Source organism: Neocloeon triangulifer, unplaced genomic scaffold, assembly GCF_031216515.1.
Source record: "Neocloeon triangulifer isolate White Clay Creek 2 clone unplaced genomic scaffold, ASM3121651v1 ptg000003l, whole genome shotgun sequence".
Taxonomy (NCBI): Eukaryota; Metazoa; Arthropoda; class Insecta; order Ephemeroptera; family Baetidae; genus Neocloeon; species Neocloeon triangulifer.
In genome coordinates this window covers 5,962,561-5,978,980 of record NW_026775546.1, presented here as the reverse complement: position 1 = coordinate 5,978,980, position 16,420 = coordinate 5,962,561, and the positions used below count along the sequence as shown (strand labels likewise).

Here is a 16,420-nt window from a genome sequence, read left to right as displayed (position 1 = left end):
AATTTTATTTCATGTTCCCAACAAACCCTGAGGACAATAATGCACATTGCCAAATTATAATAATAATAAAAAGATCCGATATAGCTCTATTCAAGAGCACTGAGAGCGTCGATGCGCGAGCCGGGTATGATGTTATTCACTTTTCAACACGCGATTGACCTTTGGCTTTACACTCACTGCTCTGGTCAAATATTCAAACAGCGCAGCTGAATCAGACGCTCGACATCATAATCAGTTTGCGTCCAACATGTGCTAGTGACAGCACACAAGCATATGAGAAAGACAAACTGGACATTTTTGCTCAGAGATAAATTATGTGAACGCGCTGTTCAAAATGTTCGTGATAAACGTAAGTAGTAATGGATAATTTTAAATATTCTAGTGAAGGTAAAAGAAATTCTACATTCATATAAAAGATATTGAAGTGAAAATCTTTAAAAAGTTTCATATAATTTTACATTTAATCAATGCTCTGAAAAATATTTATACCAAAGATAAAAAAAAAATAGAAACTTCAAAAATTCTTGATTGAAAAAATCCTTTCAATTTTGTTATTATAAAGTGACAGAGAGAATAATGATTTTTTTCGCATATTTATGAATCAATAAAAAAAGCCAATTTTTCATTTAACCCATTCTCTGCCCTCATTTTCAGACACAGGTGATCACCGGCGGCAAGATGGACCTTTTCCACGGTCACATCAACTCGACCACCAAGCCGAGTCCGTCAGGCAACTCGGAAGGACTGGCCGCCCTTTTGCTGCCGGCGTGCGCCACTCTGATGCTGGCCGCCCTCGCTCTCTTGCTGGCCATGTCGGAGCGGTGGCCGCGGGCCGTGGCCACCGCCATGATGGCCGCCTTTCTTTTGCTCACCGCCTTCATCCTCGCCTACGGCCTGCAGGACGAACCGCCCATCACGTTTGCTTGAGACTGCTGAAGAAACCGATGAACAATTTTGACTAAAAGCGCAAAAGTTATTTATGCGGAACTTCTTTCAGATGATTTTCTTAACAATTACACTCACTGTGTATTAATTTTTTTTAATTACAATGATCGACGAAGAATTTTAATTTTAATAAATGAAGTGTATTAAGTGAAATGAAAAATAAAATATTAAAACGTACAAGTTGTTAAAAAAAATTGACCTTCAATATTCATCATCATGCTCGTTTTAAATTCATTCTTAATGCGTGTTAATTTCACTTTAAAAATTTAATTAAATCAAAGGGCTTTTAAGTGCTTTGCTGCTCTTAAAAAACTGGTCCTCGTTAAGACAAGCAGCATTTAAAAAAAAAAATACTAATAATATGCAAGCCACAGCCCCCTCTCTGTCTTGAGAAAATGTGTATTAATAAAATGCTGGACAGAGGGTCACATGATTGTAATATGCATGCCATTTTCAAGTAAAATTTAACACACAAGTTTTTTTTCAAGCAGCCTAACCCACTATCCCAAAGAAGATCTCTCACTCACACGTTCTCCTCAGGAACAGAATATCTGTGGAGCACGTGACGGCCAAGGTGATTTCACCTGTGCATAGCTGTGGTGCTTTCAGTCAAGTGCGCGAGCCTGTTTGGAATTGAAAAATCGTGTGTGACGGTGGATTAAAGGAGCTTACACGGTTAGTGAATGCCAATCGCAGCCGCGAAGAAAAAACCCCGAAAAAAATGTATATTGGGCGAGCGTCTCTATAAAGTTTGTCTTCAGCCTTGACAGTGTGCGCCAAAGATCGGGAGAGACCGGCTGCGAGTGCAACTCGATCGCCTCAAGATGTAAGGGAGACCAGTGAATATTATATGTAAAAATAACATATTTTGAATCTCCAAGATTAAACACTCGTTTCTGGAAAAGAGTAACGGATTATTTTCCCTCTGCCTAAAACTAAAAGGTTAGTTCATTATGGTTCATTAATCTTACTTTATATTTAAATAATTTGATTTTGACATTCAAATTATTTTAATATAATTATTGTGGAAATAATGTTAAAATCATAAGAGATCGTGAGAGGTCAATGGTTAGGGTTTTTCTGGAAATAAATATTTGTTCCACCTTGTAAAAAATAAGGTGGTGATTTAGACATAAAAAGATTTTATCTTCTTTATCTGTGATATTAAAGATTTTTACAAAAAAACAGAATACATATAAAATATTAATATTTCATTAAAAGATCGACGATTTAAAATTAAAGCTGATTTAAAAAAAGAAGCATAATTTCATTTGCAACTAATTTCCCTGAGAATTCAATTTTGAATTGTAACATTTTTGCCTGTGCTATTTTATTGTTCATTTTAACATTTTGTAAAATAATCCCAATTTATCATCAAATTGGCTATTAAATATTAAAGCTCATTTTACCAAAAGATAAGCAGAGAATTTGCCGGTGATCTTGATTCTCTTTTGAATTTTTCCTGATATCTTCACGTGTAATTTTGATTTGAAATTCAATACAAAGATGAAATGAAAAACAGAGCTTAAAATTCAGTTTCTTAGAAAAATAAGTGTACAGCATTGGCTTTGCTAAAAAGTTTCAAGTAAATTTTAAGCTACATCTTAATTGAATATTGATTATTCATATCTATTTATCCAACATTTTTCTCAAAATCCTTGCTCTAACAGGATAACTCCAGATGTATACAAAAAATTGATTTTACCCTTCAAAAATGTTGAAATTAATTTACAAATTAATTAATTTTTCTGGAGAAAGTGAGGTGAATTTAATTTTTATGTGCAATAACCGTCGACTCAATTGAGCTGGAAGTTTGTATGCGACTTAAAAAGACCAACGATAATTTTGTGCTTGCGTCCCATGCCCAAAAAGTTATTTCGTTTGTACAAAAGGGCAGACGGTGTGCGATTAATTATGCCGACACACACGTTTATTACAGAGCAAACTTTGCGAAATCAGAGCTGGCATTGCGTTATTTTCAGGGCGCTGGCAACGAGTGTGCGCAGCTCTGGGGGTGGCAGGCGCGGGGGTGGTTGGGGAGCACCCCCGCCAACCTCGCGCAGGGCTCAGTCAGTTTGTGATCGCGGGGCCGACTTGATAGCACCGAGGTGAGTGTCTCTGCCAATGTGGGTTACTATGGCTCCGTTCTCTGCCTCACATATTGATTCGCTCTCTCTTGAAACTCCGCCACCGTTTTCGGCCCGAGTTTGTTGCCGGATTCCACGAATTTTCCCGGCTGCTTTTCACCCAGGATTTTCTCAGTCAAGCCAGGATGAGCAACCCCCCGTTCAGACTTATCTTTGAACAAAAACGATCAATATCAAGAGAGAAATGAAATTTTTATAGAAAACACTGATTAATGCTGATTTGACCAAAATATTTAAAACGAAAATAATTTTGATAAGGAAGTGAATATTTTTATTTTTTTATTCTATGAGATAATTTTATGGGGGATAAATTTAAGTTCATAAAGTTTTTGACGCATAAATTCATGAAAGGTTAATATTTTTCAAAATTTGAACTACTAATGCCAAAATGATAAATTTCCTTCTTCGGATTGAAAACAATTGAGGGAAAATCAGCAAGCTGCAGCTGCAAATTTTCATTGGTTTAGTTTAACTTGAGTAAATCTGCCTCGAGGTTTGTCTAAATTTTCTAAATTCTGTGAACTATTAAATATATTTATTGAGTAATTTTATAAATATAAAATTTAAGCCATTAAAACGACTGATAATTTTCAGACTGAATTATTTTTATAATCATACAATACATTTCGGGTTCTGGTTTATATCATAAACTCCAAATTTGCTGGAACGCGAGGAATTTCTATTAAAATCAACCAAACAACTTCATTAGTTCCACCCTGATGCAGCGATTTTACACGCGGTCGCATTCTTCCATGCTTGTGACGATTATTAAATGAAATTCCGCAAGGGTGGGGAATAAAAATTTTGCCGGAAATTTCAGCAACTCACCCTTTTCAAAACACTCGCGTGGTAGGAAAGGAGCAGGAATCCCCCTCGAAGAGAGTTTTCCCATCTTTGTGCGCTAAATGCCAATTCAAACTGACGTCAAGTGGTGCTTCGCCTTCTCCTTATATTCTGGTGCGCTGAGGACGCGAAAATGCAGCGACTAATATTTCCGGCAAATGAATGAGCAGAGAGGATGGATATGTAAAAAAGAGGAGTGGCGAATTAATCCCTCGAGAGATGGCAAGACCAAATTGTTTCTTTTCCGGCGGCCTCTCTCTTAACTTAAGTTGGTTTGGTTTAAAGAAAAGTTACAATTAAAATTCTTCATCCTTGAGATATATCATCAAAAAAGTAGGTTAATTTTATTTTGCTGTTGATGCTTTTTTTAATTTACTTCCAGATTGAATTTTTAAAAACTTTGGTTCTAAAATTTATAAGTAAATTATTTTATTAATTTATCTTCCAAATTTGATGCCTTTAGGTTAAAAAATCCCACAAGTTTTCAGTTTTCTTTTCTATCTGGAAAAGTATCCAGCACTTTCTAGTTTTCCATGGCATCGTTGTGTCACAATATAAACTTCTCGTCTTCAGCGCACCCACACGCTCAAATTTCCTCGCTGTTTGCCGAGAAGACGCTCCCAACAGATTTTATTTTGCTCCACTCGCGTCGACGTCAATCGCCGACGGTGGAACAATTTACAGCCCCATCACATCTCACTCTCCTGTCTAGCCCGACTCAATACAAATCAATATGTGGCGAGGGAAACTGAAGAGCTCTTCCACAGGTGTATCGAGTGAAAATTAATTTCAATTATATACCCAAGCGCGTCGCACGACCGACAATGTGTATGAAAATACACACAAGGCACCCCAAAGTGATCGAGCTCCGGTGCTTCGGGTGGTCAGTCAATTATGCAAATGGACCGTGGTCAGTGGTGGGTACGACCAAAGCAGGCACGAGCAGGGAAAATGATCAAAATTTTTACCCTCAGTCAGTATGATACTCTGAAAAGTAGATTATTACTTTTATCGGGATATTGAAGCAATTTTCCGCAGAAAACTCCCTTCAATCAAGATAGAAAGAAAACCCATATATAATGATGATAAAAAACAATAAAAATAAATCTTCAAATTGTAATTATACAATAATAGAATACAATAAATTTAACAAAAGATTTTTAACCACACAAAAGATTGTTTAAATTTTTTTTTATATAAATTAATAACTGCTATTGTGCAGCTAACAATGAGGTTTATTTAAAAAAAAAGTATTACTCCTTACAAAAATATGTACAACAATAGTAAACTCTTTTTCAGATTGTTGTAAATAATAATTTGCTTGAATTTTCCTTCCTTTGAGGTATCATTCTTTATAAAATGACAATAGCCCGACTGATTTCAATTATTAAACTTTCACGCCCACAAGAAAATAAATGCAAGCATAATTTTCGTCTCATTAAATTCCTTTAAAGGAGTAATTTAGACCTCAGAGCACAAGAGTGAGCAATAATCAAACAATGGAACAATTTGCCTTTGTCAAGAATTAGTCCTTAAGAAGGGTTCGCTGCTTGATAAATTACCAATATTCAATACTGTTGCTGCGAAAACTTGCAAAATCTGCAGAAAAAATACAAAAACAATCATGGCATGTAGCGGAACGATAATTTTTTTTTAGCTATTAGAAACTATATAGAGATTTGATTCGAGTGTAAAAATGAAAAAGATAAAAAATGTTCAATGACCTGATTTTTTATGTTAATTCAAATTTGTATGAGATTTACAGACAATTTCCCAACTTTTTAATTGATTATTTGTTTGGTCATTTTTGAATGAACAATATGGATAGAAAAGTTATATGTATAAAGAGGAGTTTTTTTGCGTTTTGAGAATTTAAAAGTTTGGTTGTTTAATATGCAATTAAAATCGTAGCCAACAATCAGATTTCTCTACCTTGAATGGTCTAAGAGTACATCAAAGCTGAATATTTTGATAAATTCCGCAACAATGTATTCAGAGTTTCAAGTAAGAACCCATTTTTTTTATTAACATTTTTAATAAGTAATAAAAAAAATTAGCCGAATTTTTTTTTTTTTTACAAAAATGATTGGCACCTTTTTCTTTCTCCTCTCTATTGATCTCAAAATAGATTTGCTCGCCCCAAGAGAAAGCATCTTCTCCATGTATTGTGATGACGTCCCTTTTTTTACTTCGTCAACGTCTCATTGACTCCGTTCGATCGTCGCGCGCGTGCAGAGCAGAGTCGAGACGGTATCATATTTGGCAGAAGCGAGCAAGGAGCAAGCGTGCAGCCCTGCAGCCGCGGCTGCGAGTCAAAAAGAGCCCGGCATCGATCGCTTTTGGCCAACTCAGCATCCGCGATCGCCCCTGGCGCCCTCTCCAAATCTTTTCGCCCTCTAACCAGACCCTCCGACGCGTTTCCACGTTTTTCCCTATGTGCGGTTCGCGGAAAAAAGCAGCCGTGCGGCTCAATGCTAATGAGAGCTAAGAGGCGGCTACTTTTGTAAACCGCAAATTTCAACGTTTCAAAACGTAGAGTTTCATTTTGTTTAATGCATCACGTCATAGTTCATTAAGTATTAAGTTTGAACTTATACTTACAATTAATTGGAATGGAAGGTTACAATCACCATTAACTTGAACAAAATTAATTAATGAAAATGATAATTTCTTTTTTAGTTTAAAAGAACCCATCTCATTGTAAATCGCGTTTAAAACATTAAAGATTTCAAATAATTTCAAGGAAATATTTTCTTTCACCATAAAATTAAATGACCACACTGAGTTTCCAAATCAATATTTTTTATTTTTTAACATCCATTTAATTCCAATGAAGTTGTTAAAAAAAGTACTGAGAGTGATACACAATGCTAAAAAATTATCAGTTATCTTTTCTTATGAAAATCTCCAGAAAAATCGTTTTCACAATATATTTTGACACTGCACTACCAAAGATCCATGTCAGAATGAATTCCAGATGGAATTTAAAATCCTTTTTCACTAGAAGCTGTTGAGGCCTTGTATATTTTTAAATTCATAAACTAATGCCAAACTTTGGTTCATCAATTTGTGAGGAGAGAAGTGCTTTTGAAAATTTTCCAACCTTCCTAATTTTTAGCAAAATCCAACTAATTAAGGAGATCGAAAAATTCTTGCAAAGCCGCAGACGAAGTGTCACATTCATCGTGCCATTTCACCCGCATGCCTTTGAACTCAATCACTTTAATGCCGGCGGGAGCTGAATTATGCATATTATTTGCGAGTGTGCCTGCCTCACAGGGAGAGCTTTGCTTTTTACGTATGCAAGAGAGTGTAAAGCAGCGTGGCGTGTGTGCTATGCTCGTACTCTGTTCGTTGCACAGCAATTTGCGCTGATTGAGCCGTGTGTGTCGCTCGCTCACACATATTACACACAGACTCGCATGCAACGTGACAAAATTCAAATGAGCCGCGCTTTGCGATTTAATCACCGAGCTTTTATGTAGATGCACGGAAAGCTTTCCTGTCAATCAAAACATACGTCAAATAAATTGTAAAATAAATATTATATTTCTCCTAACAAAAAGTATAAAAGTATTCACTTGCAACGATTATATGATTGCGTGCGTTTTTTTTATATAATAAAGGAAGATAAATATTTAAAAATCCCAGATTCTATCAACAAAATTAATCTTTAAATTATTTTTTACATAACGAACCAACTTATTTGTAAGACTGCTATTTATATTATTTTAAGAACCGCAACAGAAAATTTATATAAATCAAGGATTCATTATTTAATAATAGCATAAAACTAAATAAATATATAAAATGCAAAATTTAATATTTTTATTTGAATAAAAATTTTAAAACAGAAGATTAAAATTTAATTTAAAAATAATCTAAATTCACTTTTTACATATTTAATTTTGGGACAAAAGAATTTTTTTGTATTAAGTTTTAAATTTAATTTGAATTATTTTGGATTTTTCAAATTTTATTTTTACTTTTTTATTAGCTGTTTTCTGTGCCAAAATGACGAGACGTGGCGTATAAACGTTAAGAATTTGTGTCCCTTCTTTTGATAAAGAACGCGTACACAAATGAGGTGACGTTTTTTGTTATATTATAAAGTTGTGCACAGTATAAACTTTTCCACTCGCCCATGTTAACGGCCGTGTGTGAGGTGAGGAGTCATTATCAGTACCGCCGCAGCAGACAAGTAAAAGTGTGTCTTCCAGACGCTCTGGAAACCGCGAAAAAGCAGGCAACGCAAAAGGTATCAATTTTCCTCAACATTCATGCAGCGAGTAATACTCGAGAAAAGAAGTGGGCCTCAGGGTTCATAAAGTGAAAATAACTCGGGCATTGTCCTCTCGTTCTATAAATTTTTAATATTAATCAAAAACAATTACGGCTTTGCCAGTTTAATTTGCGGTGTGTACCCATTTGCAAAAGCTAAGAAATCAGAAAATTCGGATGAAAAAAATAGCAAACTTTTAACGGATGGCGTTATTCCTGAATCATTTAATTTTTTTTTCTCAAAAGAAATAGGGTTGCCAAATGTGTCCGAAACTAAAAAGAGCAATCTTTTGCTCTTTTAGAATAAAAAATATTTTCTTTTACTTGCTGTGGTTACGAAAAAGATGCAGTAAACTGGTTTAAAAATCATTGTTGTTTTTTTAACGCCTCCAAAATTATTTGGCAAGGTCGCAGGATGGCTTGTGTTCTAAATTTAGAAGATCGATGCGAATGACAAGGTTTTTATTTTGGGACTGGTTTAGATGTATAATTCTTTCATAACATTGTCATCTATTTTTACCCACACAAAGTAAAATTCTAAACAAATAAATAAATAGTTTTTTTTTAATATTAAAAACTATGAAAAGTTAACATCTTCAAAAAAGGGCATTAAATATTAAAAAATCTAAAAATTTTATTTTTATTTTTCAATAAAATAATAAGTACTGTCATCTCATTTTCAGTTAAGTTTATTTAATTACAATAGATTGAAAAACGAAATTTTCAATAGATGTTTTATATATTTATCAAAACCCACAAGCGTAGGACCATCTTGATTATAAAAATTCAAAATATTAAAATTCATTATTATTGGTAAAAAATTTCATTGAAGAAATAATCATACAACAAGGAATTTAACTTAGAGATGCATGTACTAATTTTAAAAGCATTAAATCGTCAAAGTCACGTGCAAAAAGTGGAGCCTCGCCACAGAACTTGTTTTTCCGCTTCAATAAAAAAAAAATTAACTCGGCTGATTTTAAACCCTACCTTTCTTGTTGCAAAAAAAATGGAAAGATCTGGCTGCCTCGGTCAATCGGCGAGAGTGTTTCAAAGCGATAGGAGCTGCCGGTGACAAAAAGGGTTCGACGTCAGTGGTTCATAATGGAAAAGCATTAGAATGTACGTATATTCATGAGTCGCAGTGCACGCGGGAGTGTTTTATCGATTAGTGAGGGAGCGACGTACGCACCCCGTTTTATATTCACATCATTATGCCATCAGCAACAATTGGATTTGAATTCGCCCGGCCGTGGATGGCGCGTTCAATATCGACTGCTTCTGGCAGCCTAATTTAACCACTTTTAAGACGTCACAGGACTAACCCGAAGGTTTTTAAATTTGATAAGAGCAAATGAGATAAAGTGAGATGTAAATTCAGTCTGCAGAAGGAAATTACTCGCTTGATTCAATCACCCTTCAATAAGGTCTTGAGACTTGAGACTCCGTACATACTTTTTGCTCTCTCTGACTTTCATTTATATACATTTTTTTTTAAATTTAAACCCTAGGCTGGCGAATTTTACTTTTTCCACAACTTCATTAATACACAAGGGGGTAATAATTATTAGGCCTTTCAGTAATTAATTTTTACAAAATCAATTAGTAATTGGATTTAAAATTCGGTTCCCCCTTTTTTTGGTTTAATTTGATTAAAACATTGATTCAAATTTCATCTCAAAATGTATTAATTAAAATAAAATGATAATAACTAAAATAATAAATGAAAATAAATTAAACGAAAAAAAATAATAAGTTTTATAATCTGAGTGTATACATAATTAAATTTTTTAATGAAATTACCATGTTTTTTTATATCCTGTTGGAGAGTTTAAATTCAAGGAAGATAGTTAAAATGTTTTTTGAATTATAATTTTAATTGTAAATGATATTTTTTTTCTCAAATATTCAAATTAACTCAACAAAAATGTTATATATTAACCCTTTATTGATTTTTTTGCAGCTCGTAATGAGGCAACGAGCCGTGAGAGCCGCGTGGCGCTTCGCGTTCGGCATGTGCCTCTTCCTGGCCTCGTCGACGGTCAATTCGGCGACCACCCGTCCGCCGCCGCACGCCAAACCTCTGCACACGACGAAATTGGCGCCGATAACGCCAAACGCCACAGTCGCGCCCATCATCAGGGACAACTGCACCCCGCCGGCGATCGAGCAGTTTCCGCGGCCCATGATGAGTCCCGAGACGCGGCGCTCCGGCGGCCTCATCATCCACGTGCTCGTCGCCATCTACACCTTTGTTGGACTGGCCATTGTCTGTGACGACTACTTTGTGGCCTCCCTTGACAGAATTTGCGAAGGTAAATAAAACATTTAGAGTTATTTGAATTTGTTAAAGCAATATTTAAAAAAAAATATAAGTTAATTAGTTAAAACTTTTTGAATTTATATATAAAGTTGCAAATTTTTATAATTAGTTTTGATTAAATATGTTGACAAATGAGTTAAATCTTTCAGCTTTAGCTCACTTTGCCCAAATTTAAAATAAAATTGTCTAGCTGTATGAATTATTTAATTTTTTTTAAGAAATTTTAGAAAAATTTGTAGATATTTTTTATTATATAATCGCGCATCACAATTTTATCTGCAAGCTCAAACATAAAACTTAATTATTTTGGCATGATAATTTTTACTTTTGTAATTTTGCTTTTTGGTGCAATAAATTTTAGTTATAGTTATAAGCAAACCATCAATTTTGTATTAAATTATCAAATATAAATATTGGTTACATAACAGACGCCAAGTTAAACCGGTTTGCGAATGTTTAAAAATCTCATCACTTTAAGTCAAGTAAATATTTTGCGTATAAAAATACACAAAACCAGTTTGCTATATTAAAACTTTTTCTTTTTTATGTTTAGCACTCGCGACACGTTATATTGAATATTTGGCTATTTTTAGAGTTGAAACTTTCACCCGATGTGGCTGGAGCGACGTTCATGGCAGCGGGGTCCTCTGCACCGGAATTGGCGACCGTCATAATCGGCGTTTTTTTCGCAAAGGTAACTCTAGCTTGAATGTTTAACTTTAATACTATCTAAATTTAGAAAATAGAAATTCCAGCAACTCGTGGTTCGCGTTTAATAAAATAATACCAAATTTATAGGACGACATCGGAGTGAGCGGCGTGATAGGCTCGGCCGTGTTTAACATAATGTTCGTGATCAGCGTGTGCGCCTTGTGCTCCGGCACGGTTTCCTACCTCAATTGGTGGCCTCTGGTCAGGGACTGCTTTTTCTACATGGTCAGCATTTTGGTCATGCTGCTCACCATTTACGACGAGACCATCACTTGGTGAGAAAATCAATAAATAAATAGTCAAACATGTGATGATACACAAAACCAGCCAGGCCTTTATCCTTTAAAACTTGGTGATAAGAGAAAAATAGTTATAATTCTATTTTTTTTTAGTTATAAAAAAATGCAATTTCTAAAAAAATCAACTTTCCAAAGCCCTTGTTACTTAGATACTGTTCCGCTGCACTTCAGAGTTTGACCAGTTGCATAAGATAGATTGGAAATATTTTTTTAATAAGAGTGGAAGCAAAAAAATATTACTACCTTCTTTATTTAATGACTTTTTTTAATTATATCGGAAAATTTCATTTCAACAATAATATGAGATTTGTCTGATCTACAACCATTTAATTAGAATTTCACAATTATTAGAAAAATAAATTCAATAATTTTCCTTTTCAGGAGTGAATCTCTGTTCATGCTCTTTATGTATGGCGTGTACTGCGTGGCTCTGAGATTCAACAAACAATTGGAGCAGTGGGCACAGACCCTTCCCATTCCCTGCAAGTCCGAAGTGGCCCATCAGGGACCTCCAAAGGTTCTTGGTGAGTCATCCGGCCTGGCGGAAGGTCAGCGACCAAACAGTTACACCGAGGAAAAGGAAACAGAATTTGGAAACACGGAGCAGCAGCTCGAGGGTGCCGAAGGACAGCCCGAATACTACCACAAGGTATAAATTTAAAAAAAAAAACTTTTCCTCGAAGTCTATAAAATCGTTTCAGGCGCCTCGACCTGAAATGGAGGAGACGGACCCTTTTGTCATTCCCGAAGGAACGGTCAACCGCTGCCTTTGGGCGATCACGCTGCCCATCCACGCCCTGTGCAAAGCGACCACCCCTGACTGCAGGAAGGAGAAGCACAGGGACAAATACGCCGTCACCTTTTTTATGTCCATGGTGTGGATCTCGTTTTTCTCGTACATCATGGTTTGGATGATCACTGTAATAGGTAAGTAAAATTTATGCAAAAAGATAAACTTAAAAACAACTTATGAAGCCAAAAAAATAAGAATTTAATTTAAATTTTATTTTTTGTAATTCCAAAAGAGCAATGAACTTTTAAACCAAAAATTACAGGAAGTACTTTGGGCATTCCTGACACAGTCATGGGCCTGACCTTTGTGGCAGCTGGAGTCAGCGTGCCGGATGCACTTTCCAGCTTGGCCGTTGTTAAAGAAGGTATGGAATTTGTTCTTAAATTAGAGGGATATTTAAAAATTAATTTTATTTATTTTAAAAGGGGTAATATTTTTTCAATTCATAATCATAGATTTTTTTTGTAAATTTTGTCCTTAACGCATTCAAATAATTTTTCAAATATTTTAAACAATTAACTTTTTAATTTGAAAAAACTAAAAATCATTTTAATCATGTTTCATTTTAATTTTCAGGTTATGGTGACATGGCTGTTTCCAACGCTGTGGGCAGCAACGTGTTTGACATTTTGATCTGCCTGGGGCTACCCTGGTTTTTGCAAACTGCCATTATCAGCCCCGGCAGCACGGTTACGGTAATAAGCAAAGGTAATGCCAAATTTTATAACCAATCAAAAAGGGACGATATATTTTACGCGCCACTTGAGACACGTTATATTGGCCCTTAATATTGAGCTGTCATTATTATCGTCTCGCATAAAATTCTGCCAAAACTCAAATTGACTGCCATCTCTCGAGAGAGGCAGAAACAAAACCCAAAATCGATAAAAAGCCTTTTTTTTTACTTTTTTAAATGAATTCTCTCTTTATGAATTTACATCAGAAAGAATGTCAAATGATCAGATTTGATTTAATCGCAGGTTTGACGTACTCGACCCTGTCTCTTTTGTCCACGGTGGCCTTCCTGATAATCGCGACGCACATGAACGGCTGGAAGTTGGACCGCAAGTACGGCTGGATCCTAATGGCGTGGTACCTGTTCTTCATCATATTCGCCAGTCTGTACGAGCTCAACGTCTTCGGCTACATGAACCCCCCGGAATGTCCAAGCATCTACTAAGGGGCTCATCATATCAGCAAAGTCACGTCATAATCAATCGCCGTATTTATATAAAACATTGCTTATACACGTTGCAAAACTGCCGGAAAGAGTGAAAGAGATGTGGAAATTTCCATAAAAGTTTTGAAAAGAGGAATTTGGGTTGGATGAATTTATATTAACCACAGATTTTTTTAGGAAAAAATTATTTAAGAAACGTAAAAGCGTAACTGTGATTTTTTGAAAGAGGATGAGAGGAAAATTGTTAAAAAAAAGTTGGACGAGGAATTTACACTAAAAAGCAGGTCTTTGATTGAACTGCCTGGCGCAGGCTTTATATTGACTGGTTTATTTTTATTATTTTTTCTGATCCCAACAAATTGGCGGCAAAAACGTGTATACAATGCACCCTTGACATGTTTATCCAACGACTGTTGATTATATTACTCCCTGTTCGGAGCCGTGTTGGTGTTCAGATATGTTCAGCACACAAAAGTGTCAAAAGTGTCTCGGTGGTTGTACAAAATTGTTAACAAAAAATGAAAAAAACTGCTGTTAAATGTGAGTAAAAGGGAGAGCAACGAAAATTGTATGATTTCTTTAAGGTTATGCAACCGGTGTTGCCGATGTGTTCGGCGAGTTGCGTAAGTTTCTTTTTTTAATTAATTGTGTAAATTTATTATTCTAGTCTATGAATGACATTAAAGAACTTAAATCTGTCTAAAAAAAATCAGCTCTGAAAATTTCCTCGTTCACTGTCCTCTTGTACTAAAATGTATTGTATTTGGAGAAAGTATACATTTTGTTTTGCTGGAATTTAAATAGCAAAAATAACCCACTAAAAACATTTTATCGGCATGTATTTGGGCCATATATAATATTATACATTTACAACTGTTTGTATATGATGTTATAAGCGTTTATGTGATCAGAAGCAGACACGTTTCAGTGGATAATTGTAAAAATTGTCTTGGAGGGAAAGAATTGATTTCAATTAATCAAACACAGCAAACACGGTACTTTTAAAACATGTTCAATCCATCGCGTCCGGCGAAACAATTCTGATGCAAAAGATAAATAAGCGTATTGTGATTCCTTAAAACGTACATTCCATATTTTTTAAAGTGTTCCAACGTGGCAAATTTATTCCCTTCACTCAAATGAACATCATTCTGAACATAAAATTAAAAAATTGACAATATTTTACTGTAGATTGAGTTTATTGATTATACTTTTATCTCAATCATTAATGTATGGTTGACAAAAATTGGATGAATATTCTAGATTAATTATACAATAGGTATTGCAGAACTTATATACAAATTATTAATTAGTGCATCTTTATCAATTTTGATTGAATTGCGGATTGAAACGCGTGACAATAATTAAAAGAGCCTTATACATACACATTACTGTATATTATACAAGATTAACATTACTATATATGTAGAGAAAATAATTTAATTTAATTTTAGCCCCTAGAAATGAAATTTACAATTAAAACCACTAGAATTCAATTAAAATGCAATGGTGCAATTAAAATACAAACTATTTAAGGTAAAAAGGAGCTAAATACATTTAAACTATAAGATTAACATGAAAAAATTTAAAAATCAAATGGCTCCTTTTTATCAAAAGATCAATTCAAACCATTTTAGGCAACATAGATCGAATTCAATTAGAAAAGTCAAATTAACTGAAAAAGCGTTGGTGTGTTACTAAAATTAAATCTCTTTTCATTAAAAAAAAATAACACATATTAATGGTACTTAAATAAATATAGCCGTAAACGTGTTTTATAGGGATAAAACAAAAAGAAAATCAGGAAGCTTATGAGGAGTATGTTAATATTCACAATCGGTATGAATGAATTCAAATCATAATGTGTAATAATATTTGAATATTATGGTAATAAATATACCGTTTAATTCGTGAGTGTAAGTTACATAAAAAGCAAAAAGCTTATAAAAGCGTTTGGCTGTTCAGTACAGAGGAAAACAATTAACTTGTTTTAGGAAAGACACAAACACACATCAACTACATACAAACTCGTGAGTTTTAAGAGAATAATATTATAGTTAGTCTGGTTATAAGACGAATGTAGATGTTACTGACAAATTAACAAAACCCAATTATTAAATAATGTAAAATGCATAAGTATGGGATTGAATGTAAAATCAGCATGTAAATATAATACATTCCAGTTGGTTATAAACTGAGAGAATGATGTATATTTTAAGTGCAAATTAATTATTAAGATGTTAATTCGATTGTACTGATATAGTTGCAAAAAAGCTTTGCAATCTAAGGCTATTTAATGTACCAAAAATTAAGAGAACGTTTCATTTTTGGTAAAATTATTATTTGGATAATGCTCTTGTAGAAAAGACAATTGTACTACTCAGTAAAATGTCATCATCAATCAATTTATTCTATCAGTTGAATCACTGTTAAATACCGATATATTAAGAAATTATTATTAATATCAAAATGTAATAACTGCCAAGATACATAGGAAAACGAGGGAAAACCAGTAATTAGCTACTGATACTGTATAAAACCGTAGAATATACTCAAAGTTGTTGAAACGTAATCAAAAATATATACTGTGTACTTATCGGACCGACAAAAAAATGCAATTGTGTCTCTCACAATTAACCCAAATAAAATTACTGCACAAAAAATATTCTTAGGCATTTAATTAAATTAGCATAATTATGACTATTATGAGTAAAAATGTCCTCAAATTCTAAAAAAAAGGGAATTCTTTTGTCCTGATGTTTTTATTATGTTAAGGAAAGTGGCACTCCGGAGGCAAATCATAAAACCTGCAGATCAATCCTCGTTCAGAATTTTTGATTTTTGATTTTTTGAAATCGAAACAATTTCTTTGTGGCGAGGAAAAGCCTGGATTATCAT

The 16,420-nt window shown here is 34.2% G+C and overlaps 1 protein-coding gene across 5 annotated transcripts; it reads left to right on the top strand.

The window, feature by feature from the left end:
• Positions 1-213: 213 nt before the first annotated feature.
• Positions 214-16,173, top strand: LOC132205596 (probable sodium/potassium/calcium exchanger CG1090). Of its 5 annotated transcripts, none has more exons than XM_059634740.1 (11): positions 214-349; positions 655-1,620; positions 1,707-1,887; positions 10,180-10,531; positions 11,133-11,233; positions 11,338-11,525; positions 11,931-12,198; positions 12,251-12,476; positions 12,605-12,706; positions 12,919-13,050; positions 13,323-16,173. In XM_059634740.1, exons 4-11 carry the CDS (start codon positions 10,186-10,188, stop codon positions 13,520-13,522), a joined length of 1,563 nt encoding a protein of 520 aa, XP_059490723.1. In that variant the 5' UTR covers positions 214-349; positions 655-1,620; positions 1,707-1,887; positions 10,180-10,185; the 3' UTR covers positions 13,523-16,173. The 5 variants fall into 5 exon arrangements, with proteins under 5 accessions (XP_059490723.1, XP_059490722.1, XP_059490725.1 ...); XM_059634739.1 differs by having other exon boundaries at positions 655-1,771; positions 1,827-1,887; XM_059634742.1 differs by lacking the exons at positions 214-349; positions 655-1,620; positions 1,707-1,887 and adding an exon at positions 2,939-3,053.
• Positions 16,174-16,420: the final 247 nt, after the last annotated feature.